This window comes from Stenella coeruleoalba (assembly GCF_951394435.1).
Source record: "Stenella coeruleoalba genome assembly, chromosome: 1".
Classification (NCBI taxonomy): domain Eukaryota; kingdom Metazoa; phylum Chordata; class Mammalia; order Artiodactyla; family Delphinidae; genus Stenella; species Stenella coeruleoalba.
The window spans coordinates 31536470-31551823 of record NC_137169.1 but is presented as its reverse complement, the minus strand read 5'-3'; the positions used below and the strand labels follow the sequence as shown (position 1 = coordinate 31551823).

The 15354-nt window shown below is 41.3% G+C and overlaps 1 protein-coding gene across 16 annotated transcripts in view; it reads right to left on the bottom strand.

Moving 5' to 3' along the window:
• MACF1 (microtubule actin crosslinking factor 1) overlaps positions 1–15354 on the bottom strand; it is a 344741-nt gene that overhangs the window by 131118 nt on the left and 198269 nt on the right. For all 16 annotated transcript variants that reach the window (XM_079928860.1, XM_079928859.1, XM_079928851.1 and 13 more), the window contains 9 exons: positions 14911–15049; positions 14053–14246; positions 12660–12822; positions 11764–11847; positions 8776–8883; positions 8492–8590; positions 6489–6641; positions 6094–6182; positions 3038–3173 (listed from right to left, as the gene is read on the bottom strand). In XM_079928860.1, coding sequence (XP_079784986.1) covers positions 3038–3173; positions 6094–6182; positions 6489–6641; positions 8492–8590; positions 8776–8883; positions 11764–11847; positions 12660–12822; positions 14053–14246; positions 14911–15049 — 1165 coding nt within the window. The remainder of the gene's footprint in view (positions 1–3037; positions 3174–6093; positions 6183–6488; positions 6642–8491; positions 8591–8775; positions 8884–11763; positions 11848–12659; positions 12823–14052; positions 14247–14910; positions 15050–15354) is intronic.

Sequence of the window (15354 nt, the reverse complement as noted above, 5' to 3'; positions counted from 1 at the left end):
CAGCCCAGCAACAGCTGTGCAGCTCAGTAAATGGCCCTGTGTATATTACTCAGGCAGCTGTTTAGCAACTGGAGCGGTCATACTCTTGGTGGCCAGTGCTAGCGTGTCCCATGGCAATGGCTCTGAGTTAAATTAGCTCTAGGAATTGGAAGTAGCAAGTCAAGGAAGGAGCAGACTAGGGACTCTTGACTCTGGAACCACTAATAACTTTTCTTCTAGTCCAGGCTAGAATGGGTAGTACAATCATCATGATGACAGCTACTACTTGTTGGACACTTAATATATTTATTAAGCACTGACACCCCCACAACAATCCTATGAAAGCAATTAATTTTTAGTTTGCAGATAAGAAACTGAGGTACAGAGAGATTAGGTAACTTGTCCAAGGTCACAAAATGAATGAGTTCCAGAATCAAACCAAGATCTTACTCTAAATCTCAAGCTATTATACTGCCTCCCCAGTCAGATCCGAAGAGCAGGAAGGATAAGCACAGTAGAGCTGCATCTTACACAGGAATTAGGTACTAACGACAGAGAATAAGGCAAGCCTTAACACACTGTCAAAATTACCCTCACAAAAAAGCCTGAAAACAGCTTCTGAAGAATTCCTATTTTGAAGCCTTTCATCGCAATATGATGTTATTCAGAAATTAAATCTTTCCAGCGTTCTACCACTTAGAACACTTCATCACTTTTATTAATCTCCAACTTTCCACTTCTTCTTGTTAGTGTGCATTATCTTCGTCTTCTATACATGCTTTTATCTATCCCCCTTTAGTCAGTGTTACTTTTTGATCCTTATTTAACTCAACTTATTCATGGAGGATCTTATTGACGTTAACTGCCAATCACTTCCTTGCCTCCTATATAATGCATTTCATTTCTGTCTCAGGGAGACGTAAGCTCCGTAAGAGCAGGTACTTTGCCCAGTGGATGTCCAGGACTCGTACCAGCAGTTAAAGAAACATTTGATGAATAAACAAATAAGCTGATAAATAGTAAGGAAATCCTTAAAATCATTAACCTATTTCCCCCAGATTTTAAAAACATGCCCTGAGGATTTCAAGCTTGATTAGTTGCACACTATCGGAGATGCAGAACAGACAGCAAATGAGGAAGCAGATCTGGGTCGCATCTTCATCTCACTGTATTTGTTCAAATAATGGAATAACTGAGAATTCTCCACACTATTTAAAATATTATGTGTTATTCTTCATCCTCCCTCTGTTTTCTGACCCAGAATGTAGAGTTTAACGTGTATAGGGTAAACGTATGCTATGTGAACCTACAACTTAGCTAGTCTTTATAGATTGAAGGAAAAATCCCACTGGCATGTGACTCTCTGAAATATGTGAAAAATTCCTTTTACAAAATCCACGTAAAGACTATGCAGAAGCAGACAATATGACAAAGGAAAAGATTCTTTGGGGAAACCTCTAATTTCTTCTGTGAGTTCACAGAGTCTCAGAAATGCTGGTATTGAAAAAAGGCCTGGAGTCTAGCCAAAGAGAAAAGACTGTTCTTTCTAACACCCTCGTAATTGGAGGAGAGGCAGGAATCACTGTATCGGGAAATACTCCGGAGAAATTCATTTCAGCCCCACCAAACATGGGCATTCTGACCTAAACAAGCAGAAAAAGACAGAGGGAGAAGAGGAAAGAAAACATAAAAGGCTTCTACTTACCAGGGTTGCAGGGTGTGCCTTGGGCAGATAAGAGAGAGAGCCTTACGGAGCAGCTCAGCCGTATCGCACACACAGTGTAAGCTTGGTGTTAGCGTCCAGCATGCGACTGTTTGTTTTTTTGCAAAAAAGAACCCCAAACAGGTCGTCCTCTTTTCCCTTTGTGCATTTGTGCTTAAACTCCAAAGGGTTAGTGAAACTTGTAAGCAAGGATGTCAGTTAATCAGAACAATACTTCACATGAAACACACAAACGGTAACAGGGGACACATCATGCTCAATGTAGTGGTGCTCAGCAGCTTGACTTTCTTTCTCTCCTTCTCCCCTTTTTTAACCTTTCAAAATGAGAACTGAATGTTCCCAGCAAGCAATTGTTAAAACTCTTCACGTACTCCCATATATGGTGAAGCGATGAGCCATTAGAAGTGGGCTACCTCACACAGAGCATGTTAAACCAGCACGTTCTTTTTGGAAATCTGCTCTCAAATAAATCACAGCTGGTTCTGCATTGTGGTCTTTACAACTCTAGCTCCCGTTGCACAAATTTCATGACCAGAGTCAAAGCATGTTTTGTATGAATATCATTTTGAGCAACATCTAGACCAAATCCGATTGCCACAGGAGCCTCACTTCCGGCTGCCCCAAGGAATTCGGCCATTGCTTCACAACATAGGAAACAAGCAGGCAAACACACATATATATCCCAGAGACACATGTATATAATATGGTAAGTTTACATATACACACACGTATCCAGGAAGAACTGAGGACAACCAGCAGGAACTTAACAACTTCCATATGGTCCAGGAAATGAACATGAGAGGGAACTGGTAAAGATGTCACATGATGGGGCGACAATGGGTAAGGGGAACCAGTGTCTCAGTCAGTGCAGCTAATCCACCAGTTTCTTTTGGAAATTAACATTTCTCATTTATGTAGTAGACAGGGAAAAAAGTATGGGGGGAAGAGGTTCACAGCCTTTACTTCCCAATATTCAGAACTCTTGGCTATCAACTTTTGAGTGACAATGCCACAGAGTAACCTTATTGCCTTCTGATCAGACATAATATAGCATTTAGGTTCTCCTTGACTGTGGTCTGCCACAGAATGGAAGATCACACAACAGTGAACCAGGTCTAACGGGTTAGCCGTAAGCACCTTCTAGTGATTTTTGACTGACCAACACATCGTGGAACCCCAGTAAAGAAACACGAGACACATGGCTGCTACAGTGAGGTTAAAAATTAAGTCACACTCGTCATGGAAAGCTAGTGATCATGACTCCCAATCAGCAAAGCTGCCTGCATACCGTTCAAAAGGTACCCTTCCAACATTTGGAGAGAAAAATAAAAGTACCTTTTGTTCTGTCTGCTGGGCCAGCTGGCTCTGAAGCTGCTGAAGCTGGTTTGCTGAACCATCACAAAGGTCATGGTAAGCCTTATTCAGGGCATTCAATTGCTCAGATATCTGTTCCTTCTCTTTTTCTGAGAGCCTGGAAGATGAAGCATGAAAGCTCTTTCAGAGAAAAACTTTTCTCCAAACTCTTCTCTATTGCTTCAAACTGACTTTGCCACCTTGGGTAGTATTCTCCTTCATCACTGTTCATGATGGATCATCCGGTCACTCTTCCATACTCATTGAACACTTTGGCATCCAGCTCACAGCTTTCCTGTCCATCTCAAACCAAGTCATGATTCTTGCTTATGTCAATGCTCACGTCACCAATTATCTAACACCCGGTGCTTGTAGTCCTGCGACCTTCTCGATCCAAACGCGCGCCACACCACCTCAGCCCCACCCACACATGGCAAACTTGGAGGCTACCATCATCTAAAATTATTCCACTTCTGAAATTTTATTTTACTTTTTTAAGGATTTATGCCAGGAATTTATTTACAAACATATCTAGGATGCTGAGTTCAAGAGTTTGATCCTTTTTCCAAAGAGACTGCACATCTTAAAATGCTCCTCTTCGTATCTGTCTCACGGATTATTTTTTAAGCAGTTGGTGTCTTACTATATAGAAAGGTGCAGCAAGTCAAACCCAAAGTACAAAGTCATCATAGCTAGTAACCGCCATTTGTTTTCCACTGAAAATGGTAAATTCTTCCCTGGACCCTCCTCACTGTGGCTCCTATGAGATCACAGAGGTGGTGAACCTCTGGATGCTTTGTCCCAACACAGCGCTGTCAGACGCCCTGCGAAAGGCGCAGAAACTGAAGGCGGAAGAAATGGCAGCAGCACACCAAGCACTCCTTTCCGCAAGACCTTGTTCCCCTGTGTGCAAGGACCGTCCACTTCTGAAATTTTAAACTTCAAAAATCTACTATCGGATTGTAACTTCTGATTATAATCCTACCTGGCTAGTTTTCCTTCTGTACTCCTACAGCTCTTCTCTTTTAAAAACAAAATCTCTTAAAGAGACAAAAGAGAAGAATAAAATATACTCTCACTTACTCATTACCCAACTATCCAACCTTACCGAATTTTATTGTAGTATTTTACCAAATTTTCTTCAGATCCTTTTCTTAGACATAAGACATTACTGACAGAATTAAAGCCCCATGTGTATCTGTCACCAACCCTGTTCCTATCCCTCTCTCCCCAGAAGTTATCACTATCTTGAATTCCTTTTCTCATTCTACATGGTGTTTCTGAGACTGAATCCTGTGATTCATCTTACAAGCGTCCATCAGCTTACTGGGATTCCCCAAACCTTCCTTGACTCCTCCACCTCTCTTAATCCATCAGTTCTCTCCATTTTCTTCAGTTTCTTCTCTTTGGAGTCCAGACCCACAGGCCACCATCTCAATTAGTCCCTATTATCTTTGCACTCTCTCCTCACTAACAAGACTCCAGTCCCAGATCAACCAAACCCCTGGACTTCTCTGTTCCCACATGCAGCCTAAGTCTATCTAGTGGGGGGATTCCAAAACCACGTGTCAACAGAAGAGGTCTTCCTGGTTTCTAACCTCTACTGGACTTCCATGCTTCCTGACAATCCTCTTGGAGGCTCCCACTCTAACTTGCAGCAAACAACCTCTCTCCCTATTTCAAAGAGAAAATACAGACCACTGGGCACTAATTCTCTCACTTTCTGACTTCACTTCTGACATATTTATCTGTATCCATACCTTTCCTAATCTCCTTTTTCTCAGACCTCAGAGGAAAAGGTGTCTCAACTCCTGTTTAAGGTTGTATTTTCTACCCATGGATAAATTTTATCCTCTCCTAAATCCTTTGCAACCCCTCTCCTATGACTTCAATTTCTCTCTCCCTTTCGGTCCTTGAGACTCAGTCCATAAACACAGTTAAGTCTCCCCGATCTTTTAATAAAACAAAACCTTTTCTTGAACATAAATTCTGCTCTAAGTACTTGCTGTATTATTTCTCTCCTTTCCCATGGCCAAGCTCCTTGGAAGAGTAGTCTAATTTCATTATCACTACCTTCCACGCCTCATGTGCTCCCCATTACTCTAGATCAGACATCATCCCCCAGCTTTTCACCAGAGTCACCAAAAGCTTCCAACTCGCCAAATTTAATAGCTATGTCTCAGTTTTAACTTTTCTTGACTTTTGACCACTTCCTTCTTTTTGGAGCCCTGTTCTCTCTTGGGTTCTAAGGTATCACTCATAATTTCCTCTTACTTCTCTAAGGCTTCCTTTATAGGCCGAGAAGCCCTTGAACCCTTGTAAGCTAATCCAGTCATGGTTTCTTCTATGCTGACGACTCAAATCTCTGTCACTTCAAACGTCTCTCATTAATTCTAAATTTACACATAAAGCTGCCCACTGGACACCTTTAGTGGAACTACATAAGGCATAAATAAAGTATCAGGTATTTCCAAATACATACGGAAGTTTACCCTCTGATGTCCGGTGGGTTCTTCACATTCATAATGTCTGAAACTATAGCTGCCTCCTTCTTCCTCAACCCATACTTTCTCCTGTATTCTCTGTCTTGGTTAGCAGCATCACCAAATACCCAGTGGCCTAAGCCAGAAACCTGGGAGTTATATCTGATAATTTTCATTGGTCACCAAACCCTGTAAGTTCATTATCCATATACTATCTTTTGAATCTTTGTCCCCTCTCCATCTCTCATCGTTTCTTGCCTATATTATCAGAACAGCCTCTTAACTGGTCTCTCAGGCCTCTACTCTTGTCCCATGTCTATCCATTCTCTATAAAACGGTTCTAGAAACCTTTATCAACGAAGTCCAATCATGTTTAAAATCTTTCCCCATAGCCAGCAGGTAGAATGCTACTCCTCAGGATGAACTACAAGGCTCTTCCTAATCTAGCTCTTGCCACCCTGAAGTCTCCAGCCCAAATCCTGATCATGACCTGAAGTTTTAGTCAGGTAGATCCAGTTCCCCCAGATGTGCTGTAATCTCTCATTTAATACTCACTTATGACCATGCTTGGCCAAGAAGATCTGTGAAGTTTTAATGGCCTCAGAGACTTGTTCCCTCTTGGTTGTTAGCTCCTCTGCCAGAACCTATGCAGTAGAAGAAAAAAGTTTCAGAACCCAAGATATTAAAGAACCAAAAATCATTTAGAATAACTTAAAATAAAATCCTAGGGAAAAAATTAGCTTAGGTAAGATGATTATTACCACTATATACAGTGATCTAGAAAGCAGAAGTACAAATAAGATGACGTCTTAAGTTTCTTTAAGTCCTGGAAGTTAACACTTATTGAGATCATAATCGTTCCTGGCGGCCCATATGTGACATATTATTCCTCTTAATGAGTAATCACATATTATGCTACCCAGGAAGTGACAGATGGACCTTCTACTCACCTGCTGTTCTAAAATAGCTTTTTCAATGTCTGTTGATTCTTTGGTCTGGGATGAGGTAGCTTTGCTTTGTGTAGTCTTTGCTAGGGTAGACACCCAGCCCAAAAGTTCTTTAACCTTCTCCACATGTTCCTGTTTTTCTTCTTCTACCACTTTCTAGAAGAGGAAATAGAAAATCAGTATCTTGGTCAATGTCTTACTACACCGGCCTGATTCAGAGTTCCTAAAACAAAGACATGAATGTTACCTAAATCATAGCTAAAATAATCCCAAGTTAAATATAATTTACCCAGCCTACAGCATTGCTCACCAGCGCCTGGGTGATACTAATAGCTAAATACATTATATCTAGGTTAGCACTTTTCTAAAAAAGCATGCTGTTTTAATATGTGATGGGCAGTCAATAATTATTTACTGATTTTAAAGAGCCCTTCATGGGCTTCCCTGGTGGCGCAGTGGTTAAGAATCCGCATGCCAATGCAGGGGATGTGGGTTCGAGCCCTGGTCTGGGAAGATTCCACATGCCGTGAAGCAACTAAGCCCGTGAGCCACAACTACTGAGCCCGCGAGCCACAGTTACTGAAGCCTGTGCGCCTAGAGCCCATGCTCTGCAACAAGAGAGGCCACCGCAATGAGAAGTCCGCACACCACAATGAAGAGCAGCCCCCGCTCACTGCAACTAGAGAAAGCCCACACACAGCAACAAAGACCCAACACAGCCAAAAATAAATAAAATAAATTAATTAAAAAGCCCTTCACATATAGCATCTTACATATGTTCATAGTTCTTAGATTTACAGATGAAAAGATGGACATCTACAGAGATTAAATGAGGTAGGTACTGACAGAGGAAGTCGTTTGCTAATTTACATGCACAAAAGTTGGTATGGGTTAATGTTTCCAACAGCATTTCTTTTATAAGTGTTATTGAATATGTGCAAACTTATTTTGCAAAGACATAGAAGATCTTCATAATTACAAAAAGACTGCATACTCATTACAACAAATTCAAACAATCTGAAATTCATAATATATGTTCCTTTAATCTCATTTCCTCAGGAATTTGGTATATATATTTCTAAACTTGTTTGTATGCCCGTATTGTCCCTCTGTGGTACACACAGTTTTGTTATTACTGAAATCATAATTATACATACAACTTGCTTTTTTCCTCAAAAAATATATTATAAATATCTTTCCTTGTTGGTTCATTTAAATGTATTTCATTATTTTTAACAGCTTCATAGCATTCCATCATATGGAATTTGGATATTTCCACTATTCCTCTTTAACAAATTATGCTTTATTAACGATCTCTGTTCATATCCCTTTCTTCATGCTTATAATGTTTCTGTAATAAAGATACTTGCAAGTGGGAGTGTCAGACACAAGACAGTCTGTCCTCATTATTCACTAGAAGGCTGTGATGTGCCTTACGGAGAAAATGCGTTTAATAAGCTTTGTTCAGGTGTGAGTTATATTGCTCTCGGCCATGAGTTCAATGTTAGTGAATCAATAAGATATATTTTAACATGTGTTTTTAAACAAAAACACACATAAAACCAGGTTGTGCATTATCCATTGACAAAAATGTCGTGATGTGACCAGAAGCTGGCAGTAACCTAACCCTGTGTTCCCCTGGATGCATGAATTCAGAATTTGCTGGTACAAGGGAGATCAGCTCGGTGCTTTGTGACCACCTAGAGGGGTGGGATAGGGAGCGTGGGAGGGAGACGCAAGAGGGAGGGGATACGGGGATATATGTATAGCTGATTCACTTTGTTATAAAGCAGAAACTAACACAACACTGTAAATCAATTATACTCCAATAAAGACGTTAAAAAAAAAAAGAATTTGCTGGTGCAGTGTGTACAGTGCCTTCATAGAACATGACTACTGTGAACAGTGGAAATCGGCTGGCTGTGTGTGCATTTTAAATCTTGACAGATGAGGTTCAAGATTTTTCATTCTACTTTCAAGATGATTTAGGACCCAGTTGCCCTCACCTCCTCCTCCTCCAGCCGCCGGAGTGCATCACTGATGTATTTCACGTGCTGAGTTGTTAAGGTCACCAATGCTGTGTAGCGAGTCCTTAAGTCCATGAACTACGGTTCCAAAAAAAAAACAATTTAGATAAGTTATCTGCCAGAAAAGTCAATTTAAATAGTTGACAATAAGAGGAAGTTTTCATGAAGTCACACGCTCGACAGTAATCAAACTGTAAGGCCTCGATGAGCGAATCTTTCCTTGAGGGAAGACAGCGGCACACGTCCTTGCCCCACCCTTTCACCTCTTGCGTGATGGCATCTGAAGAGGAAGGCATGCGACGGCGCTTGCCCGGGGATTTCTGCTGTGATTCCACAAAGGCCTTGTATGTCATCAGTTGCAATTCATAGTCCTGGGGGAAGAAGACATTGAACTACGTTTACACAGGGCTTAGAGCTCACACTGTCATGCAGTAGCATCACAGCATTTCAATGGTGAAAGGCATTTTGACGATCCTTTAGAATAGAGGTTAGCAAACTTTTCCTGAAAGTTGTACTATCTCAGTCGTGGCTACTCACCTCTGCCACTGCAAGTGAAAGCAGCCATAGAAAGTAAGTAAATGAAAGAGCATGGCTGTATTATGATAAAACATGACTTAGAGACACTGAAAGCTGAAGTTCATATAATTTTCGTATGTCGTGAGGTATTATTCTTCTGATTTTTTATAGGCATTTCTCATGGGCCATATAAAATAGGTGTGCAGGCTGGATTTAGCCTGTGGGCCACATTAGGCTGCTCCTGAATTTGCAGTTTGTTGTGTGCTGACCCCATCCTTTCATCTCACACATGGGGCAACTGAGGCCAGGAGACAGGAAGTGAGCTTCCCTAATTAACTCAGTGGGTGAGCAACACAGTCAGGACTGGAATCTGTCTTCCGTCCCTAAACCAACACTCTTCTCATGTCACCATGCTATCTTGTCACTTCCTCTGCAATCCTGAGAGTGCTGCCTTGGTCCAGGCCCTCTTCAGATCTCACATGACAGTGCAATAGCCTCTTACTCTCCTGCTTAGAGTCTCACCTCCAATTTATTTTCTGTCCTGCTAGTAGCATAACTTTTCTAAGTCAAAAAGGTGACCACTTCGTTCCTCTGTTTGAAAGTTCTCAGTGACCTAGAGAAGATCTTCTCAAATATCAACATTCACCTGGGGATCCTGTTAAAATGCAGATCCTGATTCAGCAGGCTGAAGATTCTGCATTTCTGACTAGTTATCAGGTGATGTCGATGCTCTTGGTTCACAGACCATGTTTTGAGGAGCAAGAACAGACTGGGATTGACATATATACACTAATTTGTATAAAACGGATAACTAATAAGAACCTGCTGTTTAAAAATAATAATAAAATGAAATTCAAAAAAAAAAGAAATCCAAAAAATAAAAAAATAAAATGTTATTCAGATTATTTATCTTAACTTCTTACTATTTTACTTCTTGGCTGACTCCTCTATGTTCTTGGAATAAAATCCAAATGTCTGTGAGCCCCAGCCAGCCCTCAGTCTACATGTTCAGCTTTATCTGATGCCACTCTTCTTGCTCAGGCTGCCCAGGCCATAACCTGTCAGTTCTGAGAACCCGTTAAGCTCTTTCTTATTAAAAAAAAAAAAAAAAAAAGAACAGATGGTAAAGACAAAGGAACTGAACAAGGCCTTTCAAAGGTTGGCCCCAATCTCCCCTCTCATTTTCCACAATCACTGTTTCTCATGTAAAGTACACCTTCTAGCTATACCAGAATTGCTAGAATTTGCTATTTCCTCATATAATCATTGGATTTTATTCCTCCATGCCTTTGATTATGCAGTTCCTTTTGCCTAGAATGTCTTGCTTTCTATTGTCGACTTTGAAAATTCTAGGCAGGAGGAAAATACTGAATGAGTTCCATAAGCAGTCTATTAAAAAAAAATAGTAACAATAAAATATTAATAAAAACACGTGCTACCATTTACTGAATGTATTTTAAGTTTGAGGCATTGTCCTATGTATAAATTATCCCATTTAATCTTTGCAAACACTTTGCAATCACAAGTGAGGTAGTTACTGTTCACATTTTGTAGATATAGCAACAGAAACTCAGAGGGGCTAAGTGTTTGCTCAAAGTCTTAAGCCTAGAAAATGGTGAAGCTAGGATGTGAACTCAATTCTTTGTGACACCAAGTCTCCTGTTATTAACTGAAGAAATGTATTCATTTAAAAAACTATTCGTTGAGCACCGACTATGTGCTTGTCAGAAAAAACCTTGCTCCCCTTGAACTTACATTCTCGTGGGAAGGCACATGTTAAACAAATAAATATATGAGAATCTCAGGTCATTTTTTTTAAAAGACCTTATCAGAGAAATAGGAAGTGGGGAGCCAGATCTTGCATAGTCTCATAAACCACAAAAGGATTTAAAATTTTAGTACAAGTATGATATGAAGCCATGAGACAGTTCTGAGCAGAAGAGTGACAGGATCTAATCTATACATGTTTCAGCTATGGTAAGGTACACATTTCCCTTACATTTTAGTATCTCGAAAATTTGCAATATGTCTTACTTGACATGTGCATAATTGGTGGAGTTTCTCCCTTTTTGGTAGTGCATAAAATAATGTGGCTTATAATCGATGGTGCCTGAGGTTCTGTGATGTGTGGTATGTTCCTAAAAAGTGAGTCTGGCTACTGTGTGGGAAAATAGCTTGTGAGGGCAGGAGCAGAAGCAAGAGAGCAGCGCAAAGTACTGGAGCAGGCTATGGAAGATTCTTCACTTAGATGTGAACCAGGAAAATGGGGGAGGGAGGGGCAGTGACGGGTAGTCAGATCCGGGACATACTGGAAGATGAAGCAACTTGTTCCCAGACTGTTGTTAAACATAAAGTTTAAGGTAAAGAGAAGAGTTAAGGATGACTCTTGGGGTTTTTTTTGCCTCAGCAACTAGGAAAATGGTGACACTATTTCCCGAGATATGCAAGATAGTGAGAAGCATATTTGAGAAGAAAACCCAAACATTCTGTTTTTCACATGGTAAGTTTAAGAGGCCTGTGGGTCATCCAAATGGAGACTCCTCAAATCTCAGCTGATGTCTGGTACCTCTCTGAGCATCCCCAAATATGTGGCCATGAGAAGCACACATCTGCATTAACCTAAGGATGGAGCAGAAGAGCTCTGCTTACTTGTCCAAAACCAAAACCTATAGTGACATGCAGATCTTCCTAAGCTGGAGACGATTTACGTTCCTTCTGGGATATGGTAGCATTACCTTTACAATAGTGGAGTATTGCTGGGAAAATTTTTGACACTGGTCCAGTTTTGTCTGATTTCTCTCGATTTCTGCAAACAGCTCCTGGGAACCAAAATATCACAACCTTATCATTGTCATTATCATCACTGAAACAGCTGAGCATTTACCATGTTCAAAACTTAGCTGCGTCAGAATCACCTAGAACACTGGATAAAGCATAGATTGCTGGGTTCCACCTCCAGAGTTTCTGATTCGATAGATTTGGGTTCGGGTGTGAGAACTCGCATGTCTAACACGTTCCCAAGTGATGCTGATGCTGCTACTCTGGTTGTCCACACTTTGAAAACCATCGTTCTAAGTATTTTACATGTATCATTTCATCTAATCCTAACTACAAAAACCTCAGGAGGGCAGTTGAACAAATAATGGACTATGTCTGTTTTATTGTTAAGGAAAGTAGAATACTAAGAGACTAAGTAATTTGCTCAAGTTCTCATAATGAGTGAGGGAGCCAAAAAAAACCCCAAAAAAACCCAAAATACCAACAAATAAAAACTGCTTTGAATGAAATAATTTTCTTCCACTCATAGCTTTCCCTGGGTTTTCATTCCCCTATATTCTAATCCTAGCAAAACAAAATGTAATATCAAGAAACGAAATAAAGCAAGATAATTCTACTCTGCCCATCTAGTGCTTTCAATATATACTCACAGAAACTCAGGACTGGAAGGGGCCTTACAGGTTACCTGGCCTAAATGCAAAACCAGTACCTAGAGCCCATCCTGCTTAAACCCTTTTCAGAAGGAGCTCAGAATGTCTCAACATTGGAGGGAAGCTAACTGCTAGCATATCATCTTCTTCATGATGAGCTAGCTTCCCCCGTGCAACTTCCACTCGGCTACGGCCACACCCACCGTCTGCTGGCTGAGCTGCTCGGATAGCACTCTGCTGTCCTCAGCCTGGCCTGGCTTCATCATTTCCTGCTGGGCAGTGGTTTCCTCAATCCATTTGATGAGAGTTCCATGGCAGGCTCGGTAATCTCCCAGAACTTCCTGGATACTTTCTAGCTCAGATTGGCTGCAGAAGCAAAGGGAAACTGCTATCAGTTATCTTGGTATAAATACAATTAAGTAAATGAGGCAATTCCCTCCAAGCCCAGTTGGGCTTAACCACAGAGGATACATCTTTATTTTGAGGAAAGAGCAATGCAGCACTGAGTGGGAGCTATGCATTTACCCACTACGCTATGGGGTGAAAAGTGAATAGAAGCCAGTCGTGCCCTGCTAGGCCTGGAATCGGCTTTGGGGCCTGGCATCCCACGATAATCCTTGTCAAATTTTTCACCTATGTTGCCAAGGATTACCAGGTTGCCAATAAGGTAGTACTGCCTGTACACTTTTGTCTCCTGAAGACAGAGTACCTGTCAGAGTACTCCAGCTATGATTTATGAATCACTGTAGTTTCTTGGGGAGAAAAGTAGGGGTGGAGTGGGTAAAAAATAGTAGTAATTAACTGTTAATTACAGTAACAGCTTCCTATACCACTATTGTTAGTCTAACTAGCCTTGGGATAGTAATTCAATTATAGAGAATCAGTCCAAGCTTATCAGAGTCTCTATAACCCCACTTCCTATATATTTTCCTAACTAGCCTAGCCTCAGATAGGTAGTTTCCTATCTTTGCTACTCAAATCAGTCATCAAAAGCAGGACTTCAAATAACAGATAAAAACCACTAAATCAGCAAATGAAAAGGAAGCAAGAAATTCTACAAAGCTCCACTACGAATAATAACTCATATTAAGATTCAAAGCTAGGGACTTCCCCGGCATGGCAGTGGTTGAGACTCTGCACTTCCACTGTAAGGGGGCACAGGTTCAATCCCTGGTCGGGGAACTAAGATCCCGCATGATGTGCAGCACGGCCAAAAAAAAAAAATTCAAAGCTAGTAAAACAAGAGCTAGAACTCAGGTTTTGTCCTTGAGAAAAGATCATTAAGTCACCTTTCCAGTCTATATTCTAAGACACCACTGTCATCATGGCTTAAATGGGTTAAGACCAGGGACACAGGAGAAGCACTGCTAATAGGACCATCACACTGTGCCCCAAAAGCAAGCCTCAGGACTGCTTTGGGGTTGGTGGTCCCAACCTCCTGGCACTTACGTTGTCTAGAAGGTATACTGTCACTTAATTTCTACCCCTCCCTATCAATTCCTGCCTTTAAACAAGCATACACAGAAATAACTCTATTTTTGTTTAAAACCTGGCTCCTGAACCCTAAGAGAAGAAAAGGGTGGGGCGGCCACTTACCGGGTGTCGAGCTGGGCAATGACCCGGTGCCAACGCTCCTGCAGCTGGGAGCCCTTCTCCTGATAGCGTTCCAAATCCAGGTTTCGCTCTGGGGTCAGACGACTCAGCTGCTCTGCCACCACCTTGGCGTTCGCAATTTCCTCATCCAGGACTGAAAACACTGAATTCTTGTCCTTCGCATCACTGAGCCAGTGCTATAAAAACACAAGCACAGCAACAGGTTAAATATATTCCATGCTAAAAAAGGACTCAGACTAAGGTAAAAAACAAGGACGTTGTCTACAGCCAGCTCCATATTACATCTGTGGTTCGGAACCTAGACTCTATACTGTTTGTGCCAGAAATGCCTCCACAGTCCTCATGCAAACTGCTCAGTCAGTAGAGTACAGAAAATGTGCAAAGAACTTGTGTCTGAAACCTGGCTCTACCGCTTATAAGCTATGAAACCATGATAAGTCACTTAGCCAATCTGAATCTTGGTATTCTATATGTAAATAGAGATAAAAATCCCTCCTCTATCTACCTCACAGAGTTGCTTGTGAGAATCAAAGGAGATAACAGCTAAGTGATTTACAAACTTATAGCACAACCACTGATTATATCCAATTAAACTATGACTTTACTGGGGAGAAATAGGAAGAAATAAATAGAGAAGCATAGTCCTTTATCTCCCCTTTCTAGCTAGACATATTTCTCAATCCTTTCTTCTTTGGACCCACATCAAAAGATATTAAGTATGATATTCTGCCTAATTCAAATGCAAACTTACATCAGTGTCATGCCATCCAAAACTGCATTTTTCTGCTAACCCCAAGCTATGGATACGTTAAGTCAACCTAAGAACTGAGAACAACCAACCTGTAACGTAGACCGATGGGACTCCAGAGCTGAGAGATCTGCTGGTACTGCTTCTTCTTGACTCAGCTTGATTTCATAACCTTTGACTAAGAGTTCAGCATCCTGGATGCTACGCACTATAACACTGATTGTCTTTAGTCTGTGAGGATAAAATCACTTCCATTAATACATACATTTTAAAAGCTGAACTACAGACCTGGAGCACTACAGAGAGATTCACCAAACGTAACTGTCAAAATCAACTTCACAGGCTTCCCTGGTGGCACAGTGGTTAAGAATCCGCCTGCCAATGCAGGGGACACGGGTTCGAGCCCTGGTCCGGGAAGATCCCACATGCCGTGGAACAACTAAGCCCGTGCGCCACAACTACTGAGCCTACGCTCTAGAGCCCACGAGCCACAACTACTGAAGCCCACGCCTAGAGCCCGTGCTCCACAACAAGAG